The 27,175-nt window shown below is 41.9% G+C and overlaps 3 protein-coding genes across 3 annotated transcripts; 1 reads left to right on the top strand and 2 right to left on the bottom strand.

Annotated features, from left to right (window-relative positions):
• The first annotated feature begins 2,038 nt into the window (after positions 1-2,038).
• Positions 2,039-4,257, top strand: LOC119353685 (anaphase-promoting complex subunit 13-like). The gene is made up of 4 exons (XM_037620336.1): positions 2,039-2,222; positions 2,319-2,381; positions 3,596-3,675; positions 3,945-4,257. Exons 1-3 carry the CDS (start codon positions 2,141-2,143, stop codon positions 3,655-3,657), a joined length of 207 nt encoding a protein of 68 aa, XP_037476233.1. The 5' UTR covers positions 2,039-2,140; the 3' UTR covers positions 3,658-3,675; positions 3,945-4,257.
• Positions 4,258-4,669: 412 nt separating this feature from the next.
• Positions 4,670-12,363, bottom strand: LOC119353683 (DExH-box ATP-dependent RNA helicase DExH10-like). The gene is made up of 17 exons (XM_037620334.1): positions 12,169-12,363; positions 10,623-11,635; positions 10,050-10,364; positions 9,738-9,842; positions 9,564-9,632; positions 8,592-8,759; positions 8,442-8,513; positions 8,252-8,368; positions 7,788-8,015; positions 7,502-7,660; positions 7,043-7,132; positions 6,861-6,956; positions 6,633-6,786; positions 6,401-6,549; positions 6,218-6,313; positions 5,914-6,006; positions 4,670-5,051 (listed from the first exon to the last, which is right to left on the bottom strand). The coding sequence occupies exons 2-17, from the start codon at positions 11,619-11,621 to the stop codon at positions 4,941-4,943; spliced, it is 3,021 nt and encodes a 1,006-aa protein (XP_037476231.1). The 5' UTR covers positions 11,622-11,635; positions 12,169-12,363; the 3' UTR covers positions 4,670-4,940.
• Positions 12,364-23,331: 10,968 nt separating this feature from the next.
• Positions 23,332-26,860, bottom strand: LOC119353682 (probable serine/threonine-protein kinase At1g01540). The gene is made up of 7 exons (XM_037620333.1): positions 25,625-26,860; positions 24,843-24,947; positions 24,610-24,732; positions 24,356-24,526; positions 24,139-24,268; positions 23,833-24,045; positions 23,332-23,716 (listed from the first exon to the last, which is right to left on the bottom strand). Exons 1-7 carry the CDS (start codon positions 26,236-26,238, stop codon positions 23,582-23,584), a joined length of 1,491 nt encoding a protein of 496 aa, XP_037476230.1. The 5' UTR covers positions 26,239-26,860; the 3' UTR covers positions 23,332-23,581.
• Positions 26,861-27,175: the final 315 nt, after the last annotated feature.

Here is a 27,175-nt window from a genome sequence, read left to right as displayed (position 1 = left end):
AGTTACGTTGTGACATTTGGTACACCCAAAGCATTCCTACGGTATCCGGGAGTTGCACAATCTCATGGTCTAAGGAAATGATACTTGACATTAGAAAAGCATTAGCATACGAACTACACGATCTTGTGCTATGCTTAGGATTGGGTCTTGTCCATCACATCATTCTCCTAATGATGTGATCCCGTTATCAATGACATCCAATGTCCATGGTCAGGAAACCATGACCATCTATTGATCAACGAGCTAGTCAACTAGAGGCTTACTAGGGACATGTTGTGGTCTATGTATTCACACATATATTACGGTTTCCGGTTAATACAATTATAGCATGAACAATAGACACTTATCATGAACAAGGAAATATAATAATAACCATTTTATTATTGCCTCTAGGGCATATTCCCAACAAAAAAGACCTAAAGGGGCAGATCCAAATAATCCCGACCATCAAATCATGTCAATCCAACGACCTAGACTGCTTCAATGTCGAGCGCTCAACACATTTGGTGTGCAGTTAATTACATGCTAAATATAGTGCTAATCACATAATAACACGCAAATAATATCCTACTTAATATCTGCATGCACTTGATATACTTCCAAATTAACGTGCATTGCACATACACATTGACTAGTTTAATCAAACATTTCAAGTCCTTTCAGAGTGTTGTTTTTTTCCTTCAGTTTTTTCTTTTCTTTCTTGAAGATGAAGCTAGGTGATACCTTCACTCGCTTCTGAACAACCACTCTAGCGTCTGTGGTATGTTAGTCTTGTCCCCCAGCTCGTCATCTACTTCAATCCCACCGAATAGTTGCCTCCGCCATTATCCTTTCCCATTTTGCTACTCTCAAGCTCTCCTTATATTGTGTTTCATTTTCACCCCATTGTAGGCTTCCTGGTCTCATCGTCGTAGCTACCATGAACATTTCTTGAGGTGGGTGTCATCACCTTGATCAAACATCCCCTTTTAAGTCCAAAGTGAAAAGTGTTGCCCCGACCAGTCTCAGATTAGCCACCAAGTGTCTTTCTTGCCACTTAGATTAGGGCCACTTTGGTTGCCTTCCTGGCGATTTGGTGCCTGAAACCTGCCTGAGACATGTTTGGATAGCGTCCTGAGCATGTGACAGAATGCTTGGCCTGGAAAAGCCTGTCACCATCATTAGCCTGGCAAATCCAGGCACCACCATTAGCATGGGCCAGGCGAACGATTACACATGCCTGGCACGTGCCTGGTTGTACATTAGTACTAAAATATTTTGCTAGTTCAGTGGGCTCCACAACTATACGCATTCTTGACCCTATAAAATATTCTCTAATGCTTTTTGAGGCCAAGGCATCAACCAAACATGCTTGTCCCAGCCAATCCTGCGCAGGCATAAAACACATATGCTCTCAGGCTCGTTCCAGGCATTGACTTTTTTCAGGCACGATGGCCAGGACACAAACCAAACATGCCCTTAATTGTCCCCCCTATATGTATTCTTGAGCTTGTCATAATCGGGTACCCTCCTCCAATTCTTCCTTTTCCCGCTTCTTTTTGACCTCTCTTTCTCCCCGCCCTGGCCCGGCTACCCTCCCATAACTCCTCCTCCAGATTGGATGGGTATCATGCATTCACTCCCTCTAATTAGAGAACGAACATTTATGACCTTTTGAATCAAATGATTCCCAAAATACATAGATAAAAGAAAGTACTCTATAATTGAAGTGGAAGTCTATAGGATTAGAAAACTACATGAATAATGACCAATGAGTGTTTTGTTGGCACATGAAAAATAAAGAAATCTTACCATAGTTTGAGTGCATGGAAAGTTTCTCCAAAAAGACTACAAATGAATCATACGGATTAAAAAAATCTAGTCATGCAAATCCAATTACCACCATATGAAAAAAAATCCTATGAATCAAAGGGGCGTATTCATAAAAAAATCTTTTTTTTTCACAAGTGGGGGATCGCAAAATACGGGGCCAGGTCACAGCCTGAGCCCAATTCCGGCCCAAAACCACACGGGCCGGCTAAATAAAGCCCCTTCGTTTCGTCGAAACTGCAGGCCCCATTCCGACCGAACGACACGACTCCGGTAGCCAGGTAGCGGCGGCCGGCGGGAGAGCAGAGGAGACGACGCGGCGGAGGAGAAGATGGGCGACCAGAGCCTGAGCCTGGGCATCCTCATCGACATCGTCGACGAGCAGTGGATGCGCGACACCCTCCCCGCCGACGGTACGCACGCCCTCCCCTGCTCCCCCTCCCTTTCCGCGCCCGGCGACCTAGCCGAGTAGCCCGAGTCGATCCGCTCACGATGGTTTCCTCCTGCAGACATCCCCGTGCCGCCGGCGATGGCCGTGAAGACCGAGGACACCGAGGACCCCGCACCCGCAAGTACGCCCGCGTCCCGCCTTTCCTTTCTATCGCCTTGCCCTGCGCAGTCCGTGGCTTGTGGTGATGAGTTTTAATTAAATCAATCCCGATCTGCATCCGGCCTTCACCGGGATGCGAGCCCCTCTTGCGCTTGGACAGTCGATTGATGGTGTTCTAGGCTAGGTAATAGGCACAGCCGCAGAGCTCCCAGATTGCGATTGCTGGGTTAATTTGTGCGACTAAACTCTGCTAGAACTGCAATTAGCCCATAATAACTTCCCAAACAAAATGGAGGCGTTAGGCCATAGGGCTGCATCATGCTGCGGCTGCTAGTTATGGAAATGTCTCTGTTGTAGGGCATCTTACTGATGAAACTTCCATCACACCAGTGATACGCCACTGTTCTGCTCTTGCTGGTGTGCGCCCTTAGATTCCCAAATCTCAATAGCAGCATGATACTCCCTCTGTAACTTTTCATAAGACGTTTTTGAAGTCCATGACAGTGACAAAAAACGTCTTATATCTACTCCCTCCATTCAAAAACAAGTGACGTGGTTTTACTTGAAATTTGAACTAAAACCACGTCACTTATTTTGTAACGGAGAAATATATAACATAAGTGAGCTGCCTTTTTTCACTAGAGCCACATCATAAAAATTCTGCAATTTCTTGTGCTCTATGCAATTGAGTATGGATTTAAGATCGAATTATTTATCACTTGTAACCGTCTACTCTCATACCAGGATTTTCTTGGCTGTCTTATTGCACTCAAATTGGAGTTTAACATGGATGTTTAAGTTTGTTGATTTATTTAGCAGTAAACTATTAACCATAATCAAACGCTTGGCCCAAGTCCGACTGGAGTTCATGATTTCTGTTAGCAAATTTTCCGTACAACTTATTTCAGTTGATCAAATAATACTATTTCTAATGCAATATCAAACTGTCCCCCCGTGATAATTTTTTTACCGCATACTTGCATCTTTACTCTTTGACGAAACTTGGATCGCAAAAACACCTTGAACTCAATTTTGTAATATGAATCTCTGCTTAATTGCTAGGCATAAGTAACACTGTAGTACATTTCTGAGCAATACAAATGGTTGAAGTCGAATGCTTTACACTGTTATGGCATCCTTTAGAATTTTGAATGTAAAACCTTTCCTATCTGTACGGTCAATACTCAACAGCTGGTATTTTGCAATTCTTGATAGGAATTATTTTATACCAAACAGATCAGGAAAGCCTGCCAGCACAAGGGGACGTATGGAGGGATTTTGTCTTGGAGAATATCTAACTGCTTATGATCTACAAGGTAAGAACATTGCTGGTTTAAGTGCAAGCTGACATGGTACAACGATACATCAACGTAGCATACATACCCCCAAAAATGCTGTTAGGATAAATCTTGTGCTCGTAGTGATCATCATTCACTATCATGTTTTTCATAAGCATTTTAGATATGAAGTCTATTAGTTTCGATGCCTGGCATCTTCTTGGCTAGATACTGAACTTTATGATGAACATATGCTGTCATGTGGTTTGTGTAGCAGAGCCCGTGCGCTAACTTGGTATGAACTGCAGTGCTTCAAGGGATCAAGATGCTGCTGGAATTCTAGGAGCTGCACGGCGTACTCTGGCCTTCGTAGATGTTTCTTAAATCCAGTGGATGAACTAGTGTAGTGTCTCTGGTTGAACTGTGCTGTGTCATGGCAATATGTAAATGCTCCAGATATTGGTATTGGACATTGTCAGAAACTAGATTATGTAGCCTGTTCTTAATTCTGGAGGTGACAATTTGAGCTGTTTGGCTATGTATGGATTTCCTGGCATAGAACATTTGCTTGCTATTGTTTCTGAAACTGCTTTAGTGCCTTCACCTCTGAAGGCCAGTTCAGCTTGGAATGGTTGAAACATGAAGGCATTCTTAAATTAAAGGGCTCAGGAGAGTTTGGCGGCCAAAATTACTGGTTTTGTAATGGTAAGGTCACAGTATAAGGACCCATAATTCAACAATTCTGCCATAACTTCCCGAAAACTTTGATGCCCAGTTCTCACGGAAAAATATGGCGATCTCAAACTTCAATGATCACCATCTCAATATAAAATAGCTCCTGTTAGAAACATAACGCCATGTACTGATATATCACGTTCGTTCAGCATTGCAGTCATTTCTCCCCAAAGCATCTTCATGGACATGATCTTTCAGTAACCAACTAGACTCCATAAGACAGGCCGTGGAAATGTAAAGAGTATTGCTTGATGACAACGCATCCAAAACCTGATAACCACATCATCACACATAGTAATGGGAAAAACGAGACAGGTATAATACTATTTTGTGCTATTTCAGACATCGGACCACTTACAAAAAATGTTGATGTATAGCAGATTGCTTCTAATCTTCTGATAAAACAGTTGCGGCCTAAGGGTTTACTAAAGTAGAAGGTTACATCTCCATCCTACGCTGCGACATATGAGGGCTACATCCCCATGCCATGTCAAAGACAAAATACAAGACAGCTACATTTGCTCTGCTAACATATACCCCATATGGTACAACTGCTGGAGCTCCACCGATCACAGGTACAATGAGTTGGCAAACATGATACCCCGACGCAAGCTCTCGCTCGCCAACCCAAACTTCTTCTCAAGGTTTACCTCCCCAACGGCTTCAGCAGCAGCTTTTAGCTGGTATAAACAGATCAGATTCACACGGTCAGTTGGTTCGATAAGTAAAACAATGCACATCTACTTCTGTTGACTGTGCACAGACTTGGGAACAGGAAAATGAAGTATTAGGCATGCAGAAAAGGGCATAGAAGAAAGTGGATGTCAGTCACAATTACTATAGTCAACCTCTACGGAGGCAACATAGCCAACCTCTACGGAGGCAACATAGCCAACCTCTACAGAAGCAACATAGGATGTAGCTACATTTCTTTGTACAGAGGCAACACAAGTCAACCTCTACATCCGAATAAATACCAGCTACTTACCACGCCAAGCAAGCTATGAAATCAGGCAGTACGACAATTGAAGTTGGTTTAGCTTTTTTGTGTGTGAGTAATTGAGCCATGCAATGATTTCGGCTAGACTTCAACTTGTACGTCATATTCGGCCGTGTCACAATGAAATACACTTCCTCGACACGGATGCACATTGATCCAAAGGGGATATTCAAAGGCAGACAATTTTGATTCACTTGCACATTGATCTAAACAGGGCATTCAATGCCAGACATTCTGATTATAAGTGATTTACTGCCTCCTTCCCTAAATAGAGTATGTGCCATCTTACAAAGCATGCAGTCAAACTTGTATAGCTTTGACTGTTAAAATAATTATAAATATTCACATTCGTAGGGAAAATAATACTTTTAGATTTTTCATGAAAAATAACTTCACAAAATGAAAATTTCCATATTTTTTACAAGCATGTATAAAGTAACAGTCAAAGATGTACGTTGGAGGCCATATGAATGTCCCAAATGACATGTATCTGCGAATGGAGAGAGCAGGTGCTGGTACGGCGTAGCATATGCAACACGTACCTGATTTAGAAATTCATCCAGCCTCCTAACTAGCCTTATGATGCTTCCTTCAAAAATGTCAGTCATTTCTATCACCTCTCCAAAGGTCGCGCCCTGTGTGAACATGATAATCAGGAATCGATATAGAGCTAAAGAAATTGCAACAGAATTAAACATGTAAAGTAACATTGCATCTGATGGGGTGATTAGGCATGAAAATGATCAAATGTCACAATTGGAAATAAGATTTTATCAATGGCTGGAAATTTCCGAAAATACGAAAAATGTATGGCATCACAAACTGCACATGCATAGTCTAACCAACCTTTGACCAGCAGTATATGACATCCATCAGATAGGGTTTACAAGTTGATTCAACGTATTCCTCTACATTTACGTCCAATTTGCATTCTCGTTGTACCTAAAACAAAAATGAGAAATCAGAGATCCCACTACAAGTATAAGGACTAGTGAGATAGTAAATGGTGGTGATACAACAAGTATGCACCTCAGCTATTTTTCTAGCAGCCTCCGAGAGTTGCATCATTGGCTTAGAAAGCTCATTTCTCAGGCGTATTTGCTCACTTGACTTCTCACACGGTACAAAGCAGCTAACAACAGAAGCAACTTGATGGTGATCAAGTTCATTAAATGTACCTAGTCACGTACAGCATATTAATGCAATCCTGAATATAAAGTACAAAAAAAAAACTGAACATGGTATCGTATTAAGCAGGTACCGTTGAACATAAGTTCAGTGATAAGCAGCTCATCCCCAGTGTCTATTAAACAGGCAGCACGTCCCTTTAGCTGGAGAACACCATCCGTGTCAATGTGACCAAGCATCTTCAGAACGCGAGACCGGTTCTTTAGTTCATCCCTAAATTTTTGCAGCTGAATGGAGGAGAAAAACGTAAGAACACATTTAGCTCTGTACGAGCGATCAAGTATACAAAGAATTAACCAACCTGTGAATCCCGCATCTTTGACTTTAGTTGTTGAATTTCATGATTCAGTTCAGCCTTTCTTTGGTACCATGACAGTTGCTGCTCACTTTGATCAGACTAAGACACAAAAATAGAAAAATATAAGAGGGTCACAGTAAAAAAGGACTGGACATTTCTTAATTGAAAGTGATGACAAGGCATACCTTATTAAGAGGATGAGAACATAATTTCTCCTCGAGACCATCAAGTTTATGAACCAAGTCAACTAATTCAGGTTCTTCAATACCCATGTCCTATTAATTGTATCAGATTATATCAGAATATCAAAGAGATCACTTTACAATGCCAGATGATAAGAAAATATGCTCCCAGGAACTGGACCAGCTAAATACGACAGAAAGAAAATGACAACAGAAGGTAGAGCACAAGAGGACATCAAAGGATATTGTTATTTGAGGTATTGCATCTGTGTTCTCTGCCTGTGTATCATGCATGGGTGAGTGGCATGCTAAGTGCCAAAAAAATGTCCATCTAAATCCTGATGAGATATTTTGCAGCGTATCTTTTTTTGGGGGGGAATTTCTGCTCTCTAGACAGAAATGTCACTTGCAATGCAACATTAACAAGATTAAAAAGCGGCATCATGCAAAAAGAATTTTCACCGTAATTGGATGTAGCTTTGGAAGCCCTTGGGGGTAACGTTTTCCTAGTTCTTGAACTGCAAAGAGTATGTTTTGTCTCGCTTCAGGTGGTCGTAGATCAGTTGGAATGCTGATTCTAACACTGCTTAGACCAGATAATAAAGGTAATGGTACAGGCACCTGCATAAACCTCAGCGTTAGTCAAAAATAGTTTTGGGATATACTTAAATGACCATCATAACGCGAGTCCAGTGAACTGAAAAGATATGCCACCAATTAAAACCCTTGATCATGTGCTTCAACTCACCACATGCATTTCTCCCTTCTCCCCTTGGCGAGGTGGGCATGGCTTTGAACGTGGTCCATTGGCTCCATTCTCACTTGAACTTGAAGAACAATGAAGCAAGGTATCCACTATATAGTTATTGCGAGGTGCACTTAATGCAGGGGGGAGAGTACTAGATGCTGGAGGTTTCTTCACAACATTTACGACCACACCCCACCCCCAGTCTGTTGAGCCATCTCTGACTTTAACCTGCCATGAAGCAAATTGCTGAGTGTAAGGGAATTTGTGCAAATTTTATAAAACCAACATCATAGTCAAAACAAAGCAGCGGTTCAACAAATAAAATAAAATGGTGAACATAACTAGATACAGCATTCCTGCTGTAGTGCTGTCAAGTTCAAATATATCAAGCATTAATGAACATGTATGTCTCATCCTCAAGAAAGAACAGAACCTATGAGAAATACTGAAATAGAGTTACGTACCAGCCTTCCAGGGACCAAATATAACAAAGCTCTCTCTGGTCTAATCATCTCAGACATGATTTTCTTTTCAAGTTCAGATATATCAAGCCCTAACTTGTGATACTCGGCAAGATCATTCTGTACAGAGAAGTGTTAAGACGTTAGTCAAACAGAAGAACAGTTATGCATTGCTACAATTAAAATAGCATACCTCTCCAGAAGAGTCCAGCAATGTAGCTTCATTTTCCAACTTTGTAATCTTCTGAACGACTTCAGGTAAAGCCTGAAGAGCAAGGGAAGCTAATTTGACATTGCCAAGGAAATATCAGGAGAGGCATCTATAAGAGGTCGTGAGACAAACCTTTTCATACTGAAACTGGTGGAATGAATTCCGGATCACATGTTCAGCGGTAAATTGGCCCTCCGCACGACTCAGTAAATTCAGAATAGTGTAGTAGCTCAGTCGAAAAGTACTGATGAGAGGTGCTGGTTTACCTAACACCATGTCCTTGATAACACTCATTTCCATCTGTAAATTTAACTCATATTAACACCAAGCAAAAGTCAGACTAAAGGAAGCACATGAGCATATTTAAGTTGCATAAGAACCACGGCTTACAAAACAAATCTTGATATAGTGTCTTGATATGGAAGGCAATTCAAGCATGAATATGGGATGAAATAAGTGTCTTGAAGGACAGCTCCAATAGCGCAAAGTGAATGTTAACACAACTACTAAGAAGTCAGAACAAATTAAATTTGCATAACTACTGCAACTGCAAGCTAAGTGAATATCGATATGAGAACTAAATTCAAATATGAACATGGAATGCCATCTCTTGGGTGGACAACATCAACAGCACAAAATGACACTCAACACAACTACTCAGAGGTGAGAGGTTGGAGCAGGCCATATATCCTTCAAATGTAAAGTCTTAAAACACATCTTAACTCATAATGACATCAGGTAGTCCTGCATGTCACTGCATACGAATAACGATGAAACTGTTATAGTTTAAAACTTTAAATATCAAAACTGATAACCATCTATTGCAATGAGAACCATGACTATAAGTGAAATAGAAACCATTTGCATCAGACAAAAATAAAGCAGTTATCAGTTGTCACATTTCATTGTGCTTAATCAACCCAAAGAGACAACTGCAGAATCTTGATAGGGATGCATTTGATCAAATCATTGTATTAAATGAAGAGTCCATTAGGCTTGTTCAGTCAACAAAGAGAAAGCAAAGCTTCTTGCATGATCATAGTGCTTTATAAAATTTATTAAATAAAACAAAGATAGTTGCAACAGAAGACTGCACAGCCTTACCTTCTCATCAATCATTATAACACAAATACCACGTGCATCCATGCCACGTCGACCAGCTCTTCCACTCATCTACAAATGCATACAAAATTATAGTAAGAAGGGCTTGTACAAAATTCAATCGACCTAATAAATCTATCCATATGCCCAACTTCTCTTCATATACAAAATATTTACCTGTATATATTCTCCAGAAGCAATATAGCGGTTACTATCACCGTCCCATTTCTTGACAGATGTGAAGACAACTGTTTTTGCAGGCATGTTCAGGCCCATGGCAAACTGAGGAAATAACAATCATTATCATCAAATGGTGCTCCTAAAGAGTGTAAGATGCATTCCAGAAAGTATAAGACAATAGTTCTCTGACTTTCTGTAGTTCAAAAACAAAAAATAGAAGTCCATTTGAGGAATGTAATTCCAAGTTATACATGTAAAGGGACAAAATAAGTATAAGGCCAAGCGGGTAATCAGGGTTAAAGGGCACACCGTCTCAGTAGCAAAAAGAGCTTTCACAAGACCTTCTTGGAAGAGCAATTCCACCAGCTCTTTAATTAATGGAAGCAGTCCAGAATGGTGTACTGCAATACCTCGTTTAAGAAGAGGCAACATCAACTCTATAGCAGGTAACCCTCTATCTTCCTCACTTAAACAGAAAATAGCACTACGGAAAACCTGCTCGATGTTATCCTTTTCTTCCTGAGTGTTGAAATCAAGTTTTGACATCGACATGGCATGGTGCTCACATTCTCTTCTACTAAAGCTGAAAATTATGACTGGTTGAAACTTGCGATCCATAATCATCTGCAGAATTATAATTCAATTGAAATTAAGCGAGGATATGAGTAGAAATAATTAAATTAGGTATAAAACATCAACAACTAAACAGTGAATATTGAAAAGTGAGACGTGAACTGCTGCCTAGTTTCCTAACCCAGCGAGTGGTGAATTACAAAATATCCATGCAAGCTGAAGAAAGTGTAACCATCTATTGTTGACAAATTTAGAAAGCACAATAAGTCCAGAAATTATCTTGCATACAGTATGTCAGTGACTGCCTACCTTGACAATTCTGTATATGTCAGATGTTCCAGAAGCATTTCCACCTTTTGCGATTCGGCCACTGGCTTTAGGCCCACCGCCCTTCCTCCCATCTGGTTGACTAGGTTGCTTTGCAAATGTGTCTTGCAGCTTTAGAAAATTATCCTCCCTGAACTGACCATTTTCATCCACTACAAGGTAGAGACCAGACCCACCTATTGGGAACACATAGTGCTGTAGCGGTGTTGGCCTGAAGTCTGTGTACACCACGTGACAAGGCTGCTTATGCAGATTGCATATCCACTCAGCGAACTCGGTTGCATTTGACATGGTAGCAGAAAGGAAGACCATCTTGATGGCAGGGGGCAGGAAAACTATACTCTCTTCCCACACAACGCCTCTCTCACGATCCTTCATGTAGTGGATCTCATCAAATATAACCCAACCAACTTCCTTGATCACCTCGGAGCCCCTATAAAGCATCGCCCTCAGGATTTCTGTTGTCATGACCAGGCAAGTAGCATTTGGCTGAAGCGTGACATCACCAGTCATCAATCCAACATCAGAGAACTCGTGAGTAAGCTCCCTGTACTTCTGATTACTAAGAGCCTTCAACGGAGAGGTGTATATCACCCTCTGCTTGTCTCTGAACGACATTGCAATGGCGTACTCAGCGATGGCCGTCTTCCCAGCAGAGGTGTGAGCCGAGACCAAGACAGATTCGTTCCGCTCCAGGCACGCGATGGAGATGCTCTGGAAGGGGTCGAGCTGAAACGGGTATGTCTTGGCCATCTCCCCATTAAACGCAGGGTTTGAAAGGGTCCCGTGTACGGCCTCATCCTTGGACAAATCGTAGTCGTTGGGGACTGCGACCTCATGGATGCACGACCGGGCAAGGTTGGGACGCTTGGCAGTCGAGCCAGGCAGCGACTGCTGCTCATCCAGAACAGCAGCGGAGGAATTGTCCTCCGAGCTCAGCTCGGGTGCCTTACGCTTGCTGGAATTCTCCACCTCTTCCATTTCTTCGATACAACCTACCATATCACATCAGGAACACGAGTCAATTGCAGCAGCATAGCATCAGAAACATTACTTGCGCCCCTTAAGAGGAAAGAAAACATTACGAGGAGCAGCGCTAGACTATAATTACCGCTTAACATATCAAGAATGATGTGGATTTGGCCAGCTTGAAAGATTCCAATACCACGGTACCAGTAAGAACAAACTCTAAACCACAACAGTACCAAAAACAGATTATGTCCCAACAGTGAACAGTGGACGTTTTCCTATGCGAACTGCGTGGAGTGTCTCAGACAGTTCTCAATTTAATTCCCCCCAGCCATATACAGAAATTACCACTTCACCACATCAAATATTTATAAAAAAATACTCAGAAAATTGCCAGAACAAACGGACCGGGAACATAAAAGCGGAATGAATCAATTTCAGCAAGATACGCTAAGCAGGGGCAGGGGCGGATCTAGATGGCGCACCGGGTAAGCGCCCGCACACCCAGCATTTCTCGAGGTCAGGGGTTTAACTAACCATGGATGACACGAGCTCATACCTCAGAGACCAACGGCAAAAATTGCGGGCGGCGTTGGGGCAGCAGGGAGGCGACGAGCTTGAGCGGCAACGGCGGTGGCGGCGGCGCCCGCGAGCGAGAGGCGGAGGGGTTGGCCGGTTGAGGGTTGGGGGTTGAGGCGTCGGCGGTGACGCTGAGCTACGGCGCGGCGGCAGCTCTAGGGTACAGGGGAAGAGGGGGGTTTTTAGAGCCGCATTGGAGCGGCTTGGAGCCTTTTTTTTCTCTCTTGGTGAAGAGACGTGGGCTTGGAACATGAGGTCAGGAGAGGAGGTCTAAGGGCCTGCTTTGATGGCCCAAAACCAATGCAAAAACACGGCCCCGGAATATGGGTCAGAATTTGCCTGGCCTGAAGTTGTCCTTGGATCTCCTCCTATATAGGGCGCATAAGGCGCCGGGAACGCAGCGAGCGCGCACCGCCCGCTCCCCTGGGCCGGCCCAGCTTGTGCCGGGACGCTGCCTGTTTTTTTTTCTTTTCTATTTTTTCTTTTTCACAGTAATTCGGGATATCAAAAATATTTAAATTTCAGAAAAAATACTAATTTTAAATAAAACAATCATGATTTAAAAAAATGTTCAAAAATTTGTAAGAAAATATTCATAAATTTAAAAATGTTCATGATTTCAAATAATGTTCACGAATTCTAAAAAATGTGCACAAATTTGTAAAAAATGTTCATGATTTCAAAAACTGATTCTTGTATTAAAGAAATGTTCATGATTCAAAAAAATGTTCATGATTTCAAAAAATGTTCTCAAATTCAAAAAAAAATCATGATTTAAGAGAATGTTCCACATTTCGAAAAATTGTTTATGATTTCAAAATAATATTCAATTGTTTTGAAAAATGTTCACAATTTCGAGAAAATGTTCACGATTTAAAAAATTATTTGTGATTTTTAAAAATGTTCATGATTTCAAAAATGTTCATGGTTTCAAATTTTGAAATTTGATGAACATTTTTTCAATTTGATGAACAAAACATGAATTTTAAGAATATTTTTTGAATCGTTGAGCATTTTTACACATTGATGAACATTTTTTGAATTTTATACAAAAAAATGTTCACGAATTTGGAAAGAAAAGAAAAAAGTAAAAAAATTGAATTTGATGAACAAATTTTGAAATCGACGAACAATTTTTGAATGTGGTGAACAATTTTTGAAATCGATGATGAACAAATTTTGAAAATCGATGAACAAATTATGAATTTGGTGAACAATTTTTGAAATCAATGAACAAATTTCGATTTTGATGAACATTTTTTAATTCGGTGAACAATATTTTAAATCAATGAACAAAATTCGAATTTGATAAACATTTTTTGAATTTGATGAACAAGTTTTGAATTTTGATGAACATTTTTTCAACCCGATGAAGAAAAAAGGAATTGTATGAACATTTTATGAATCATTGAGCGTTTTTACACATTGACGAACATATTTTTATTTTGCTACAAAAAAATGTTCACGGATTTGGAAAAAAAGAAAAAGAAAAAGGGAAACATAAAAGAAAAAAAGAAAAGAAATCAAGAAAAAACGAAAAAGAAAGATAAACGGCATATGGACCGGCCCATATGAAAGCTCAGCGCGCCAGGGGGTGTGCGCCAGGTCGCTCAGCGGCGCCCTATGCGCCATATAAGAACCCCGGTTGTTTGGTTGCTAACCTGAGAAAACGGATACATGCCTGGCCTGGTTCGTAGTTAGCCTAGACTCCCAACGCTCGTCCAGGCAATCGAATTCCAACGCCTGGCATGCGGCCACACTGCTAAAACCTGCCTTGCTGGGTATTGAATGAATTAAATAATACTCCTGAGGGAGTAGCTCCATCGAATGTATTGATGGGACGTTGATCTTTTTACCTGGCCAGTCAGCAACCAAACGCTGAATTGTCACACATGCCTGGTCAGGCAGAAAAAATTCAAGATCCCACGCCACACCAGGCAACACTGAACATGCAGGCACTAGGGCCAGGTCATGAACCAAACTGCCCCTATATCCATGCTGCTGGGCTTTGAAATTCGGACACTCTTCTTGAAAAATTATGTATACAATGCAAAAACTATTTCATCTAAAAAAGTGTAAAAAACTTTTTACTTCACCCTGCCGTGCGCGGCTATGTGCCGCGGGAGGCACCCCGCTGCCCCTACAGGGTGTGGTGGTGGTCGAACTCAACCTTTTTGAGACTTTGTTGGTGTCTTTGTTGTTGTTGTTGTTGTTAGTTCGCCTAAGTGGTTTATTACCGTCAGGGCTATATGTCGTCTGTACCGATGCTTAATACAAATCGCCTATGGCGACGTCTAGTGGGCCGGCCTAGTAGTACGGATTGTCCGATGTGCGTTGTAAGTTTGTAGGTCCAGTTTTCTATGTCGTCTAGTGGGTCTTTTTTTGGTTGTTTCTTTATTTTGCTTTATTTTCTCATTGGTTTTTGGTTTTTCTTTCTTTCATAGTATATACTTTGGTTTTCTTTTGTTTCTTTTTTGGTTTTCTTTATTTACTTCGGTTGTTTGCTTTTCTTTCTGTTTCTTTCTACGTTTCTATTGGGGTTTTTTTAACACATCTCTACTTCTCTCTCAGTACGTAATGTACATTTTTAGAGCACAAACGAAACATTATTTATGATACACGTTGGAAAATTTTCAAATACATGATGTACACTTTTTTAAAAATACATGTTTTGAACACTTTTTAAATTCATGGTAACAATTTCGCCAAATACACATTGTACAGTTTTTCAATGGCAATAAACATTTTCACTAAACTATGCAAACATTTTTTGCATTGTATAAACATTTTGGAAAAAATTATGGACATTCTTTTTCTAACACGTGATTATTTATTTAAAATGTCACATACATTTTTATAGTGGAAATAGGTTTTTTTACCTACGCATTTTTTTTACATTGTATACAAATTTTTAAAATGTCATGACATTTTTCTAAAACGTGAGAATATTTCCATAAATTCTCACGTGCATTTTTTAATCATACGAAACATTTTTTTTACATCGTATACACACAACCTCCCATTATCCAGCCATATGCCTATTTTTTCGTATAATTTGTTTTCTCTTTAAGATATTCGATACTTGGCAACTGATGGGTATTTGTTGCTTTCATTTACTTTCTGCAAAACATGCAACAATCACAATTACTTCGGGCATTTTATACTAATAAATTCTTGATCAGATATTGTTTCGAGGTGATTGTTGAATTGACAACTCAACTGCCAAAACTTATAAGTATTATCTTGCTCCCACCATGTCGAATATAAATTAGGTTTGTAATGCTTCTCAATGAAGAATAATGTGACCGTTTGCACTTGGGGATATCAAGCACTTTTCTGGCACCGTTGTCAGAGAGCATAGATCTACGTATAAGTCAACTTGGAAAATATTTGTTTTTTGAATTTATTTTCCATCATGGGAACAATTCAAGACTCGAAGGTAAAAAATGTACCTCCAGAAACCAAAACATATTCTTATTCTTCATTAGTTTTATATCAACTAGTCGCACCACCCGCACATCTACGTGCACCTGATACGCAGTCCAACATGTCACATGTTACTGATGATCTTATACTTGATTTTGCTTATATGCCTTCTTTGGAGAATATTTGGATAGACAAATTTATAGAGCACTTGATGCTGCTGCTCATGCATCCACTTCACAGCTTAGGGAACCAAACACTCCACGCACACCCACTGTGTATGATTAAAACTTCGCCATAGCTTTTGTGAATTGTTAAACTAATAATTATCTTGATGCTAGAATTAGACTATTTAGAAGGAGAGCTTTATGGGAGATGTTTATCCTCGATAATGAATTGTGCGCTTCTACCATATATTTTAAAGATAATGCTTATGAATTCTCTATTGAACCTGATATTATTGATATTCCTTTGATAGAAGTATCTCTTTTGTTTGCCAGAATGGCTTGTTAGCCGATAACGGGGCTTCAGTAGTGAATCTATTGGCACTACAACAGCCTCTCTATCCTAGATTTCTATGGTATATGGAATTTATGGTTTCCTTTGGTGTTGAATCAGATTGGTTCAATGGTAGGGAAGATGAAAATCATTATGATCATATAGTGAAGCTTGTGGCATTTGCTAACCTTTTTTGCTAAGAAAGGCATGTAGCTTCACTATTACGTGCCTAAGTTGTTTACTTTTTCACTTTGAGGTGATGCTAAGGTATGGTTCAAAAAAAATTCCACCTAGAAGCATAATCAGCTTGGAAGAAATTGCTCATGATTATTTGTTTATTTTTATGCATATGCAAAAGCTGAATGTTATTGCTAAAGAAATTCACAAATTTTCCCAACTTAAGAATGAGAGTTTGCACTTAGCTCCGGAGGAGATTTTGTGAATTGCAAAGAAGTTGTAGTCATGGTATTTAAGGATAATGTTTTGCCCGCTGCATTTCATATGCTCTAACCCCTGAATCTAGGATGCAATTAGATTGTTAGAACATGACATTGATTGAGGCTAAGGAACTTCTTGATGATATCTCTGAAAATCATGATGATTGGAACATTTCTTAAAACCCTTTATTTGCAAATTCCTATGATTGATGTTATTAAAGTTTCACATTATTCTAAGTATATGGAGGACTTTTTTACCAATAAAAGAAAACTGCCAACTTAATAAAAAACTACTATACTTGCAAATATTCTTTTAAATGTAAATTTCTTGAAGAACTAGGAGATTATGGAGTCCAACTATACCATGCACCATTAAAAGTAATTGTGTTAAATATGATTTATGTGACTTAGGTGCAGGTGTGAGTGTCATGCCCTTCTTTATTTATAAGAAATTTGACCTGAATAAACTGATATCAACTAAAATATCTTTGGAGATGGCTAATTAATAAATCTATTGCAAGACCAATTGATATTTGTGTACCCTTCTCAGTTTATTCCTGCAAGACCATTTTAAACACTACATGGGATTTTATTGATTGCAGTCAAGGAAAAATTACTTTTAATATTGAAGGAAGTGAGCACATTGTTTATTTCCCAAGGAATGCCAAAATCAACGAAAATAAATATTGTCCTCAATCAAAGTGGGTGATGATCATTCATATTGGAAATTCTCAATTTCAAATGCATTCCCCCCAAAAGGTGTATCGAATAATTATGGTAGGAACCATGCTGAAATGGAGGTAACACAAGCATAAATCTGATTTTGTAATCCACCGAAGCATTGTTAAAAATGCTTGATCACCCTTCCTAATAGAATCCTTGGTGATTACAAAGTCAAAAGTTTTCAATATTTTTCCCTCTAACCTACAGGTACCTTTTATTTTAGTTAAAGCTTTCAATTAGAGTATTTATGTCACTAGGCAGCTTTATTAAATAATAAAAAGTGATCAAAAAATATCAAAAATCATCGAAAGACATATCAGTGCATAATAAAAAATAAAAGAGCACCGGTGGCATGTGGAGGCCCATCTCGGACCTCCAAAAGGCCCACACGATGGGGCCAAACGGTTATAGTTGAGGGGTGGCCGCCTGGTAGTAGGTTCGCGTGGGGCCCACTAGCCACCCACACGGGGGGCTTGGGCATGGGAGGATTCTTTCACCTTCCTCGAGCATCACATATTTTTCAAAAAAAATCCAAGCTTTTCTTGATGCCCATTATTGATCTTCCTCTCTCGACAAGTATTTGTGTTCAAACTTTGGGGGATTACTCAATGGTATGGTTCTCCTCCACTCATCCAATTAGAATTTTGATTAGTGCCTTATATCATGCTATGTTTTCTACTATTGTCAAACAAAAAAAATGAGTTTGCATGGTGATTTGAAATTTTCCAGAGTAGTCCTGATGCATGATATAGTCACTATAAGCTTAGTGGAGTTGTTTCCCGTATTTTTTATGAACAAGTCTCACATTTTGGTGATACGTCGAAATTTTCAGAATATGGACAAGCTCAAAAGTGTTATTAGTTCATCCTTTCATGGGGAGACTAGATCTTCATCTAGTAGCCAAACACTGGGAAGAATATTAATGGTGCCCGCTATGTAGGCGTTGGGACAAAGACTAGCTAGGCAACATGTTAGGTGGTGTTCAGGTGCTCGACCTGAGCTCATTGAGCCTCCTAGTAGTTGATTCCTCGTTTATGAGGATTCGTGTATCACTTTCCCTTTTCACTTTTGGGCATGTCGATGTTGCTGCAACAAATTTCTTATTTTTTACATGTACTTGGTTAACATGGTGTACGGACATGGTTTAAAAAGGAGCGACAAACATATTTAAAAAATGGTGTAGGAACATAGTTGGTGCTTTATCTATAAAGTGGGCGAAAGTGTTTTTCTTTTAAAAAATTATAGCCCAGAGAGTAGCTCAAACAGATTAAATACAATCTTCAAGTTCCTTGCACTCTCCACATAATCTTGTAACAGAAAAATATTTCTTTGCGCACAAACGTGACTTCCTCTCGTTTTCTCCCCTAACCCTAGGCGGCCAGGGCAAACTTTCCCCTCCAGGCTTCACTGGCGAGCCCGTGGATCCGCCTCCCCTCTGCTTGCCGCTCTGGCAGCCGGAGGAGAATCTCGTTGCCTCTGTTCCGATTAGTAATTTAGATTAGGTTTTGTTAGTTCTCGCGGGTGCGATGCTCGGGTGGACGACTACGCTTCTTCTTCGAGTTTGTCTTCCGGACTTCGATCCTCCTCGAGTTCGTCTGTTTGAACATAGCGACGGAGCTCCAGCATAGATTCCTGCCATCTTCTTAGGGCGGTGAGGTTAGGGTTTCTCGTCATGTGGCAAGATTTGGTGTCAGATGATTCAGATCCATGCAAGGGTTCAATGGCGATGACTGCGGCTCCAGGGTGATGGTCCTTAGGGGCACGTGCATAAAGACTTCCTGGCTGTCATCGATAAGGTCAAAACTGGCTCCGGTAGGGGAGCGACGCATCGGCGGCTCGTTCTCACTGAAATGGAGGTAACACAAGCATAAATCTGATTTTTTTTAATCCACCAAAGAATTGTTAAAAATTCTTGATCACCCTTCCTAATAGAATGCTTGGTGATTACAAAGTCAAAAGTTTTCAATATTTTTCCCTCTAACCTACAAGTACTTTTTATTTTAGTTAAAACTTTCAATTAGAGTATTTATGTCACTAAGCACCTTTATTAAATAATAAAAAGTGATCAAAATAAAAATATCAAAAATCATCGAAAGACATATCAGTGCATAATAAATAAATAAATAAAAGAGCACCGGTGGCACGTGGAGGCCCATCTCGGACCTCCAAAAGGCCCACACGATGGGGCCAAACGGTTACAGTTGAGGGGTGGCCGCCTGGTAGTAGGGCCGTGTGGGGTTCACTAGCCACCCACACAGGGGGCTTGGGCATGGGAGGATTCTTTCACCTTCCTCAAGCATGACATATTTTTCAAAAAAAATCCAAGCTTTTCTTGATGCCCATTGTTGATCTTCCTCTCTCGACAAGTATTTGTGTTCAAACTTTGGGGGATTACTCAATGGTATGGTTCTCCTCCACTCATCCAATTGTTTTCAATATTTTTCCCTCTAACCTACAAGTACTTTTTATTTTAGTTGAAGCTTTCAATTAGAGTATTTATGTCACTAAGCAGCTTTATTAAATAATAAAAAGTGATCAAAATAAAAATATCAAAAATCATCGAAAGACATATCAGTGCATAATAAATAAACAAAAGAGCACCAGTGGCACATGGAGGCCCATCTCGGACCTCCAAAAGGCCCACACGATGGGGCCAAACGGTTACAGTTGAGGGGTGGCCGCCTGGTAGTAGGGTCGTATGGGGCCCACTAGCCACACACACAGGGGGCTTGGGCATGGGAGGATTCTTTCACCTTCCTCAAGCATCACATATTTTTCAAAAAAAAAATCCATACTTTTCTTGATGCCCATTGTTGATCTTCCTCTCTCGACAAGTATATGTGTTCAAACTTTGGGGGATTACTCAATGGTATGGTTCTCCTCTACTCATTCAATTAGAATTTTGATTAGTGCCTTATATCATGCTATGTTTTCTACTGTTGTCAAACAAAAAAATGAGTTTGCGTGGTTATTTGAAATTTTCTAGAGTAGTTCTGATGCATGATATAGTCACTATAAGCTTAGTGGAGCTGTTTCCCGCATTTTTTATTAACAAGTCTCACATTTTGGTGATACGTCGAAATTTTCAGAATATGGACAAGCTCAAAAGTGTTATTAGTTCATCCTTTCGTGGGGAGACTATAGCTTCATCTAGTAGCCAAACACTGGGAAGAATATTAATGGTGCCCGCTATGCAGGCGGTGGGACAAAGACTAGCTAGGCAACATGTTGGATGGTGTTCAGGTGCTCGACCTGAGCTCATTGAGCCTCCTAGTAGTTGATTCCTCGTTTATGAGGATTCGTGTATCACTTTCCCTTTTCGCTTTTGGGCATGTCGATGTTGCTGTAACAAATTTCTTATTTTTTACATGTACTTGGTTAACATGGTGTACGGACATGGTTTAAAAAGGAGCGACAAACATATTTAAAAAAAGTGGTGTAGGGACATAGTTGGTGCTTTATCTATAAAGTGGGGTAAAAGTGTTTTTCTTTTAAAAAATCCTAGCCCGGAGAGTAGCTCAAACAGATTGAATACAATCTTCAAGTTCCTTGCACTCTCCACATAATCTTGTAACAGAAAAATATTTCTTTGCGCACAAACGTGACTTCCTCTTGTTTTCTCCCCTAACCCTAGGCGGCCAAGGCAAACTTTCCCCTTCAGGCTTCACCGGCGAGCCCGTGGATCCGCCTCCCCTCTGCTTGCCGCTCCGGCAGCCGGAGGAGAATCTCGTTGCCTCCGTTCCGATTAGTAATTTAGATTAGGTTTTGTTAGTTCTCGCAGGTGCGACGCTCGGCTATGAAGCACCGATACGGCGACACTGATACAGTGATACGGGTACGGCGATACGGGATACGGCAATTTCTAAAAACAGCAATACGGCGATACGGCAAGCATATATAAATTTCTAGTTTTGTAGCAAGCAATTTTATGATTTTATCCAACCAACATTACTACATTAGCAAGCACCAACAGATCGAAGTACAGGTACATCACATTTATGACTATGAGAGAGTACTACTACTACCTACATCAACGGATCAATGATACTACATCAACAGAAGCCAGCGGCAGCCCAGCAGCCAATCATACACCAACGGATCAACTACACATCAGTACGCATCAGGGCTCGGGCAAATAGTTCACCTTGCGGTGGCGGCGGAGAATAGCAGAAGACTCGAGGCAGGGAGGCGACTCCAGGCAGTTGGGTCGGCGGCGGCGAGCCACTACAGGCGGCGGAGGTGGCGACGGTGGCGGTGGCGAGCCACGACTGACGGTGGCGGCAGTCCTGAGTCAGCCCTCGATCCCTGGTGTGGTCGTGGGCTATTGGGGTCGCTCGCGGCTGCGCTCGGTCGCCTCGCTTGTGTCCCAGGCGTGTCGCGCGCGTGTCCCGGCTGTATAGGCATTTTTTCTTTATTTTTTAAATCAAAAAATGGGATACTTCTGGGATACCCGTATTTAAGCTGTATCTGGCGTATCGGCGTATCGGCGACGTCCTGTACGGCGATACAGAGAATTCTGACGTATCGGTGCTTCGTAGACGCTCGGGCGGACGACTACGCTTCTTCTTCGAGTTTGTCTTCCGGACTTCGATCCTTCTCGAGTTCTTTTGTTTGAACGTAGCGACGGAGCTCCAACATAGATTTCTGCCATCTTCTTAGGGCGGTGAGGTTAGGGTTTCTCGTCATGTGGCAAGATTTGGTGTCAGATGATTCAGATCTATGCAAAAGTTCAACGGCGATGACTGCGGCTCCAGGATGATGGTCCTTAGGGGCACGTGCATAAAGAATTCCTGGCTGTCATCGATAAGGTCAAAGCTGGCTCCGGTAGGGGAGCGACACATCGGCGGCTCGTTCTCACGGCAGTAGTGATCGTTCGGTGGTCTCGAAATTTTGATGTAATTTTTATTATGTTTGAGTTGTACTTCCGACGAACTTTTACAGTAGATCCGATCCTTTCCCTAAAAAAGAAATCTTGTAACAGATGTACAGCTTGTGCAGCATAGTGGAAGAAGATCTTTTTTCATTATTTCTGCGCTGCATCTCTCTCAACCTCTCTCTCGTTTGCATCTTGGCCAAGCTGTACTCATCGTGCTGGCTAGGCTCTCTGCATTATTGGTTTGATATTCTTTCTTAAGCTTCAACATCTGAGCATGCCAATTTGGTTGCTGTTGTTGGCAGCTTGCAGGTTTGTCAAACGATGATTCTTAACTGAATGTGCGTACTTCATGCGTGCTGCGTTACGAAAAGCTCCAGTCTCGGTCACGACATATCAGCTAACATTTTGTTTCAGCTGGAAAGAGCTTTTGTGTTCTGAGAATTATAGCCCTGACATGGATGCCAGGCAGGCACCATCTATTTCTTTTCATTTTCTATGTCGACGTCTTAACCATATTGGTCAAAGTTGCTCACATGTGCCAACAAGAAGGCAACAAAAGGAAAAATACCGGATTAGGTGTAGATCCCATCACTGAACAACCAGCTTCACATTTTGGTCGCTCTTCTTTGATCTCCAGTACTATGTACTCCCCCAGTTCCAAATTAACTGAAGGTTTGGTTTTGTCTTAAGTTAAACTTCTTTAAATCTGATCAAGTTTACAGAAAATTTAACATCTACAAAATCAGATTAGTTTCATTAGGTTCTTTATAAAATATATTTTCGTATTTTATATATTAGATTTGTAGATTTCAGGTTATTTTAATGTATTGCTGGTCAAAGTTAAAACGGTGGTGTACTGACTTTGGAACTCAAAAATCTACAACTCCAATAAATTTAGAACGGTGGTGTACTGACTTTGGAACTCAAAAATATGAAATGCTACAGATGAACTAATTTCAGAGAAGTTCACCGCAAAAAAGAAACTAATTTCAGAAATAACTCTAGAAATGATCGTGCACTTCAAATGAGGAACATCTTAGGGTTATCTGTACATGGGCACAAGAATAATCACATTTTTTACATCTTAATTTCCGACCTTTTGTTGAAGTATCCAAAATCTCAGAACTGTACTGTAAATAATGACAACACGGTGTCGGAGTCAGGGCAAGTCACAAGCGCCGGCCAGTTTTTAACCAAAGGCCGTCTGAGGGCTTTAACATTTTGTTGTTAACTTAAAAGATCATGGCATTATCATGTAAAAACATCTCCAATTGGATAAATAATCAGGGATTACTACTACTTTCCTTTGATGACATATACATTCGATGTGATGTTCTCCGTGAATCACACTAAAATAATGACATTTTGCAGCTTCACCAGGTATTGTCCCTATTTACAACATGGGGTTCCACATAACTTGGTAACCGAACAAGTACCTAGGCCACTGTATTTTTCCATCTGAAAGGTTGGTCGTGGTTGTCCCCACTGTTGTCAATTTCACCATCGTCTATTCCGTTAGTCGGTTTCCCGGGCAACCTTGCCTTCGTTGGAGCTCTACCGCCTCGACGTTCCTGAAATTAGCAATAAGATGATGTCTTCTTATTCATATGTTTCAATTTCTTTACGATCGTCAATGTCCAGATGAAATGAAAATCCAACTTAGGAATGTATGCCTTTATTGACTTACATCTCTGTTGTAGGGGAAATCCTCAACTTCAAGCATGTGAATGATCTGTCCAATCTTTGGCCTCTTGGAAGCATCAGGATCCACACATCGCAACGCCACGAGCAAAGCTTTCTTCACTGCTCTAGAGGCAGGCTTCTGGGGCATCTTTGGATCCACAACCCCCTCAGAGTTTCTGGTGCTCACCATTGTCTTCAACCAGTCAACTAAGTTTACCTGAAAATGTTTAATTATAGAAATTATAAATGCAGTTAATAAAAATGCATTAACAAGCTCATAAGGCTATACAAAGGCACACCAATGACTAACCTCTCCGGGTGGCCTGTTATAATCCACTGGTACTCTACCAGATATTATTTCCATGATAAGAATCCCAAAACTATATACATCGCTTGTTTCGTTTAACATCCCAGTCCCCGCATACTCCGGAGCAACATACCTGCAATGATCAACAACAAATTAGTAACCACAAATTCATGCCATATTATAATATCACCATAGGTACAGGAAATGCAGAGAAACTAACCCGAAAGTTCCCATAACTCGTGTAGTTACGTAACTCCGCTCTGGGCCTAAGAGTTTCGCAAGTCCGAAATCGGAGAGCTTAGCATTCCAGTGCTTATCAAGAAGGATGTTGCTTGCCTTGACGTCCCGGTGAACCACCTTCGGCTCAAGCCCCTCATGCAAATACATTAACCTACACTACAAAGTGTGAGATGTTTACGTGACTAGGCAAGATGTCAGTAATAATAAGAGTTATCCATGCTGAGCAACACACACCCTTTTGCCGTCCCTAATATGATCTTCATCCTGTGTTCCCATGTAAGGGGACTTACAGGTCCAACATCCCCGTGGAGCCATTGTTCCAAGTTGCCATTATCAACATACTCGTACACAAGCATCCTAAGAATACCAACCATATGAGCAACATTTACATCACCACGATCCATAATTGTTGATTCTATAACTCAGCAAGGTAATCAAATAATGTGCATGCACATACAAGACAATACCTCTGATTCCCCTCGGCACAGTATCCTAGAAGGCGCACAAGGTTCTTGTGCCGAACACGGCCAATTGCTTCGACCTCAACCTTGAATTCTTTCTCCGCCTGCCCCCTAACAAAGTCATCAAGAAAAACAAAATTTCATCAGTTTGAGCAAGACACTAAACATTGACCAATCCAAGCCGGTCCTAAAAAGTTGAACATATATATTGAAGAAAAAACTATTTTTAATCCGTCAACTAATCTACAAGTTAATGTTTTGTCCCTTAATCCCCAATCTGGGAAACTTCCACTTCAACTTTTTAAACCGGACATTTTTCGTCCCTCAACCTAGCCAAAGCATCTGTGCTGACTAAGCATGGTTTTGACAGGTCATCACACACCTGGCAGTCTCTCTCTACCCTCTGTCCTTGTCATAATATCTGTCATACGCATTTCATCGAGCAGTTGTGGCCGCGGAGAGCACCCTGAGCCAGGCGATTGATGGCACGGAGCGGCGAGGGCAGCGTCCCTCAATTAAAACACACTGAAGCTACTGGCTACGAACATACCTGAAAAATTACTGAACCTAAGCTGCAGCTCTCATGCAGCGTCCGGCACCAATACTAACAGCGCATATATATAGAGGCTTTTCAATTGGGAGCACCCATAAATTCGAATTCAAATTCAAATTCAAATCGGTGAGGGTGTTCTCGGGTGATCCATAGCCATTGCAATTCACAAATTGTGACAGATATGATATTTCAACGTTGACAACACTTTCAGTAATAGTAAGTTACTGTAAAATACCTGTTGTTAAGCAAGTTCTTGACGCCGACCTGCGTGCCGTCTTCGAGCACGCCGTGGTACACGATCCCGTACCCGCCCTCGCCGATCACGTTCTCGTCGGCGAACATCTCCGTCGCCGTCTCCAGCTCCTCGAGCGTGTACCAGTGGCCCCACCCGAGGCGGGACACCTCCGGCGCCGCCTTGGGCGCGTGGTGCGCCGGGGCCGCGCCGTCCCCGCTCTCGCAGGTGCTGCCCTGCGACGATGGCATCCCGCTGCTCCGGTGGCTGTGGTGCGGGGGCTGCTCCGGGTACGCCACGCGCTGCTCCTTGACCGACGGCGGCGGCGTTATGGGGGACTGCAGCACCCGCGCCAGAGGCATCTTCGCGGCGGCGTGGGAGGGGGCTTCTTGGATGCCCTCGGGCGCGTTGACCTTCCTGGCATCCTTACTCGGAGGCGCGGACGTGGGGAGGTGGTGGGCGGGGGTGGTTGGCCGGCGCCGCCGTGAGCCGAGGAAGCAGAGGACGGAGAGGAGGACAAGGAGCAGCGCGGAGGCGGCGCCGACGGCGATGGCGAGGAGCACCCACAAGCGGAGCCCGAACACCACCGTGCTACGGGACAGCTCCGAGTCCGCCATTTATGGGAGCTGCCACCAGCCTGCAGCTTCTTGCTCCTCCCGAACTGGTGGATCTCTGGCCGGGCCCGGAGCAATCAGGCCGCAAAGACCATCGGACTGTGCCGCGCAAACGGCCAGATGCTGGGCACGGCGGTGCCGGAAAGGGAGCGGGGATGAAGAGGAAGTTGATCGGGTGCAAAAGGGAAGCAGGGCCGCAGCAATGTGGTTGCGAAGATTGGATTTGGTCGCTGGGAAAGTGGAGGGCGGTGGATGGATGGCTCGGTCGGTGTCGGCGCGATGAAAATTCAGGATTACGGTGAGGCGAGAGAGAAAAAGAAAGATATGGTGCAGGTGGCCGGTGGTTGGTGCGATGGAAATTCCGGGGCGAGCCAAGAAACGCGCGCGGGGAGAAGATTACCGAGCACGGGTAGAAGGTTGGTGAAAATGATGCTGGTGCTAGTGCTAGGCTCGAGTGATGGACCGAGAATGACAATTGAAGGGAGGAGGGTGGGAGAAAGAGCGAGAGGAGTAATTGGGAAGTAATGGAAGCACTGCTGCTTCGCATGCATGGGCGGGGGCGGAGGTGAGGAAGCCGGGCGCAGCGTGAATTCAAAGTGCGGAGGAAGGAGAAGGGAGGCAAATGTATACAAAAATTAGGTGCGGATTGCGGTGAGGAGTGAGTATCTGCTCATATCCTTTCTCCCATCTGCCGAAGGAGCTGTCGTGGGGATCGGAGAGCGTGTTGCAACTTTTCTATTCCTGATTTTGACATCCAATCATTTGTTTCCGCGGGGTGCTTGGGATCCCAGGCTACATTTCCTCATGGACGTTACACTGCTGCAGAATGGACCAACAATAGCGGTGAAGGATCTGGGAAATACCCTTTAGTTCCTGGTGTGTATATACACCCTATATGAGAAAAAATAATTGATAATTACAAAAAAGTAAAAAGAGTTTA

The sequence above is a fragment of the Triticum dicoccoides genome, chromosome 2A, assembly GCF_002162155.2.
Source record: "Triticum dicoccoides isolate Atlit2015 ecotype Zavitan chromosome 2A, WEW_v2.0, whole genome shotgun sequence".
NCBI lineage: Eukaryota > Viridiplantae > Streptophyta > Magnoliopsida > Poales > Poaceae > Triticum > Triticum dicoccoides.
The sequence above is the reverse complement of the archived record's forward strand: the minus strand, read 5'-3'. Positions and strand labels throughout refer to the sequence as shown.

Bases quoted from the DNA above. Each gene is read 5' to 3' on its own strand.
- LOC119353683 (XM_037620334.1), bottom strand. From the start codon at position 11,621: ATGGAAGAGGTGGAGAATTCCAGCAAGCGTAAGGCACCCGAGCTGAGC. The intron at 9,843-10,049 runs GTGTGCCCTTTA...TTATTTCCTCAG, and splicing joins CTCTTTTTGCTACTGAGACG to TTTGCCATGGGCCTGAACAT. The intron at 8,514-8,591 runs GTTTGTCTCACG...CTTGCTCTTCAG, and splicing joins ACCAGTTTCAGTATGAAAAG to GCTTTACCTGAAGTCGTTCA.
- LOC119353682 (XM_037620333.1), bottom strand. From the start codon at position 26,238: ATGGCGGACTCGGAGCTGTCCCGTAGCACGGTGGTGTTCGGGCTCCGC. The intron at 24,948-25,624 runs GTATTTTACAGT...TGACTTTGTTAG, and splicing joins AAGAACTTGCTTAACAACAG to GGGGCAGGCGGAGAAAGAAT. The intron at 24,046-24,138 runs GTTAGTCATTGG...AAACATTTTCAG, and splicing joins ATAACAGGCCACCCGGAGAG to GTAAACTTAGTTGACTGGTT.
- LOC119353685 (XM_037620336.1), top strand. From the start codon at position 2,141: ATGGGCGACCAGAGCCTGAGCCTGGGCATCCTCATCGACATCGTCGAC. The intron at 2,223-2,318 runs GTACGCACGCCC...TTCCTCCTGCAG, and splicing joins CGACACCCTCCCCGCCGACG to ACATCCCCGTGCCGCCGGCG. The intron at 2,382-3,595 runs GTACGCCCGCGT...TATACCAAACAG, and splicing joins CGAGGACCCCGCACCCGCAA to ATCAGGAAAGCCTGCCAGCA.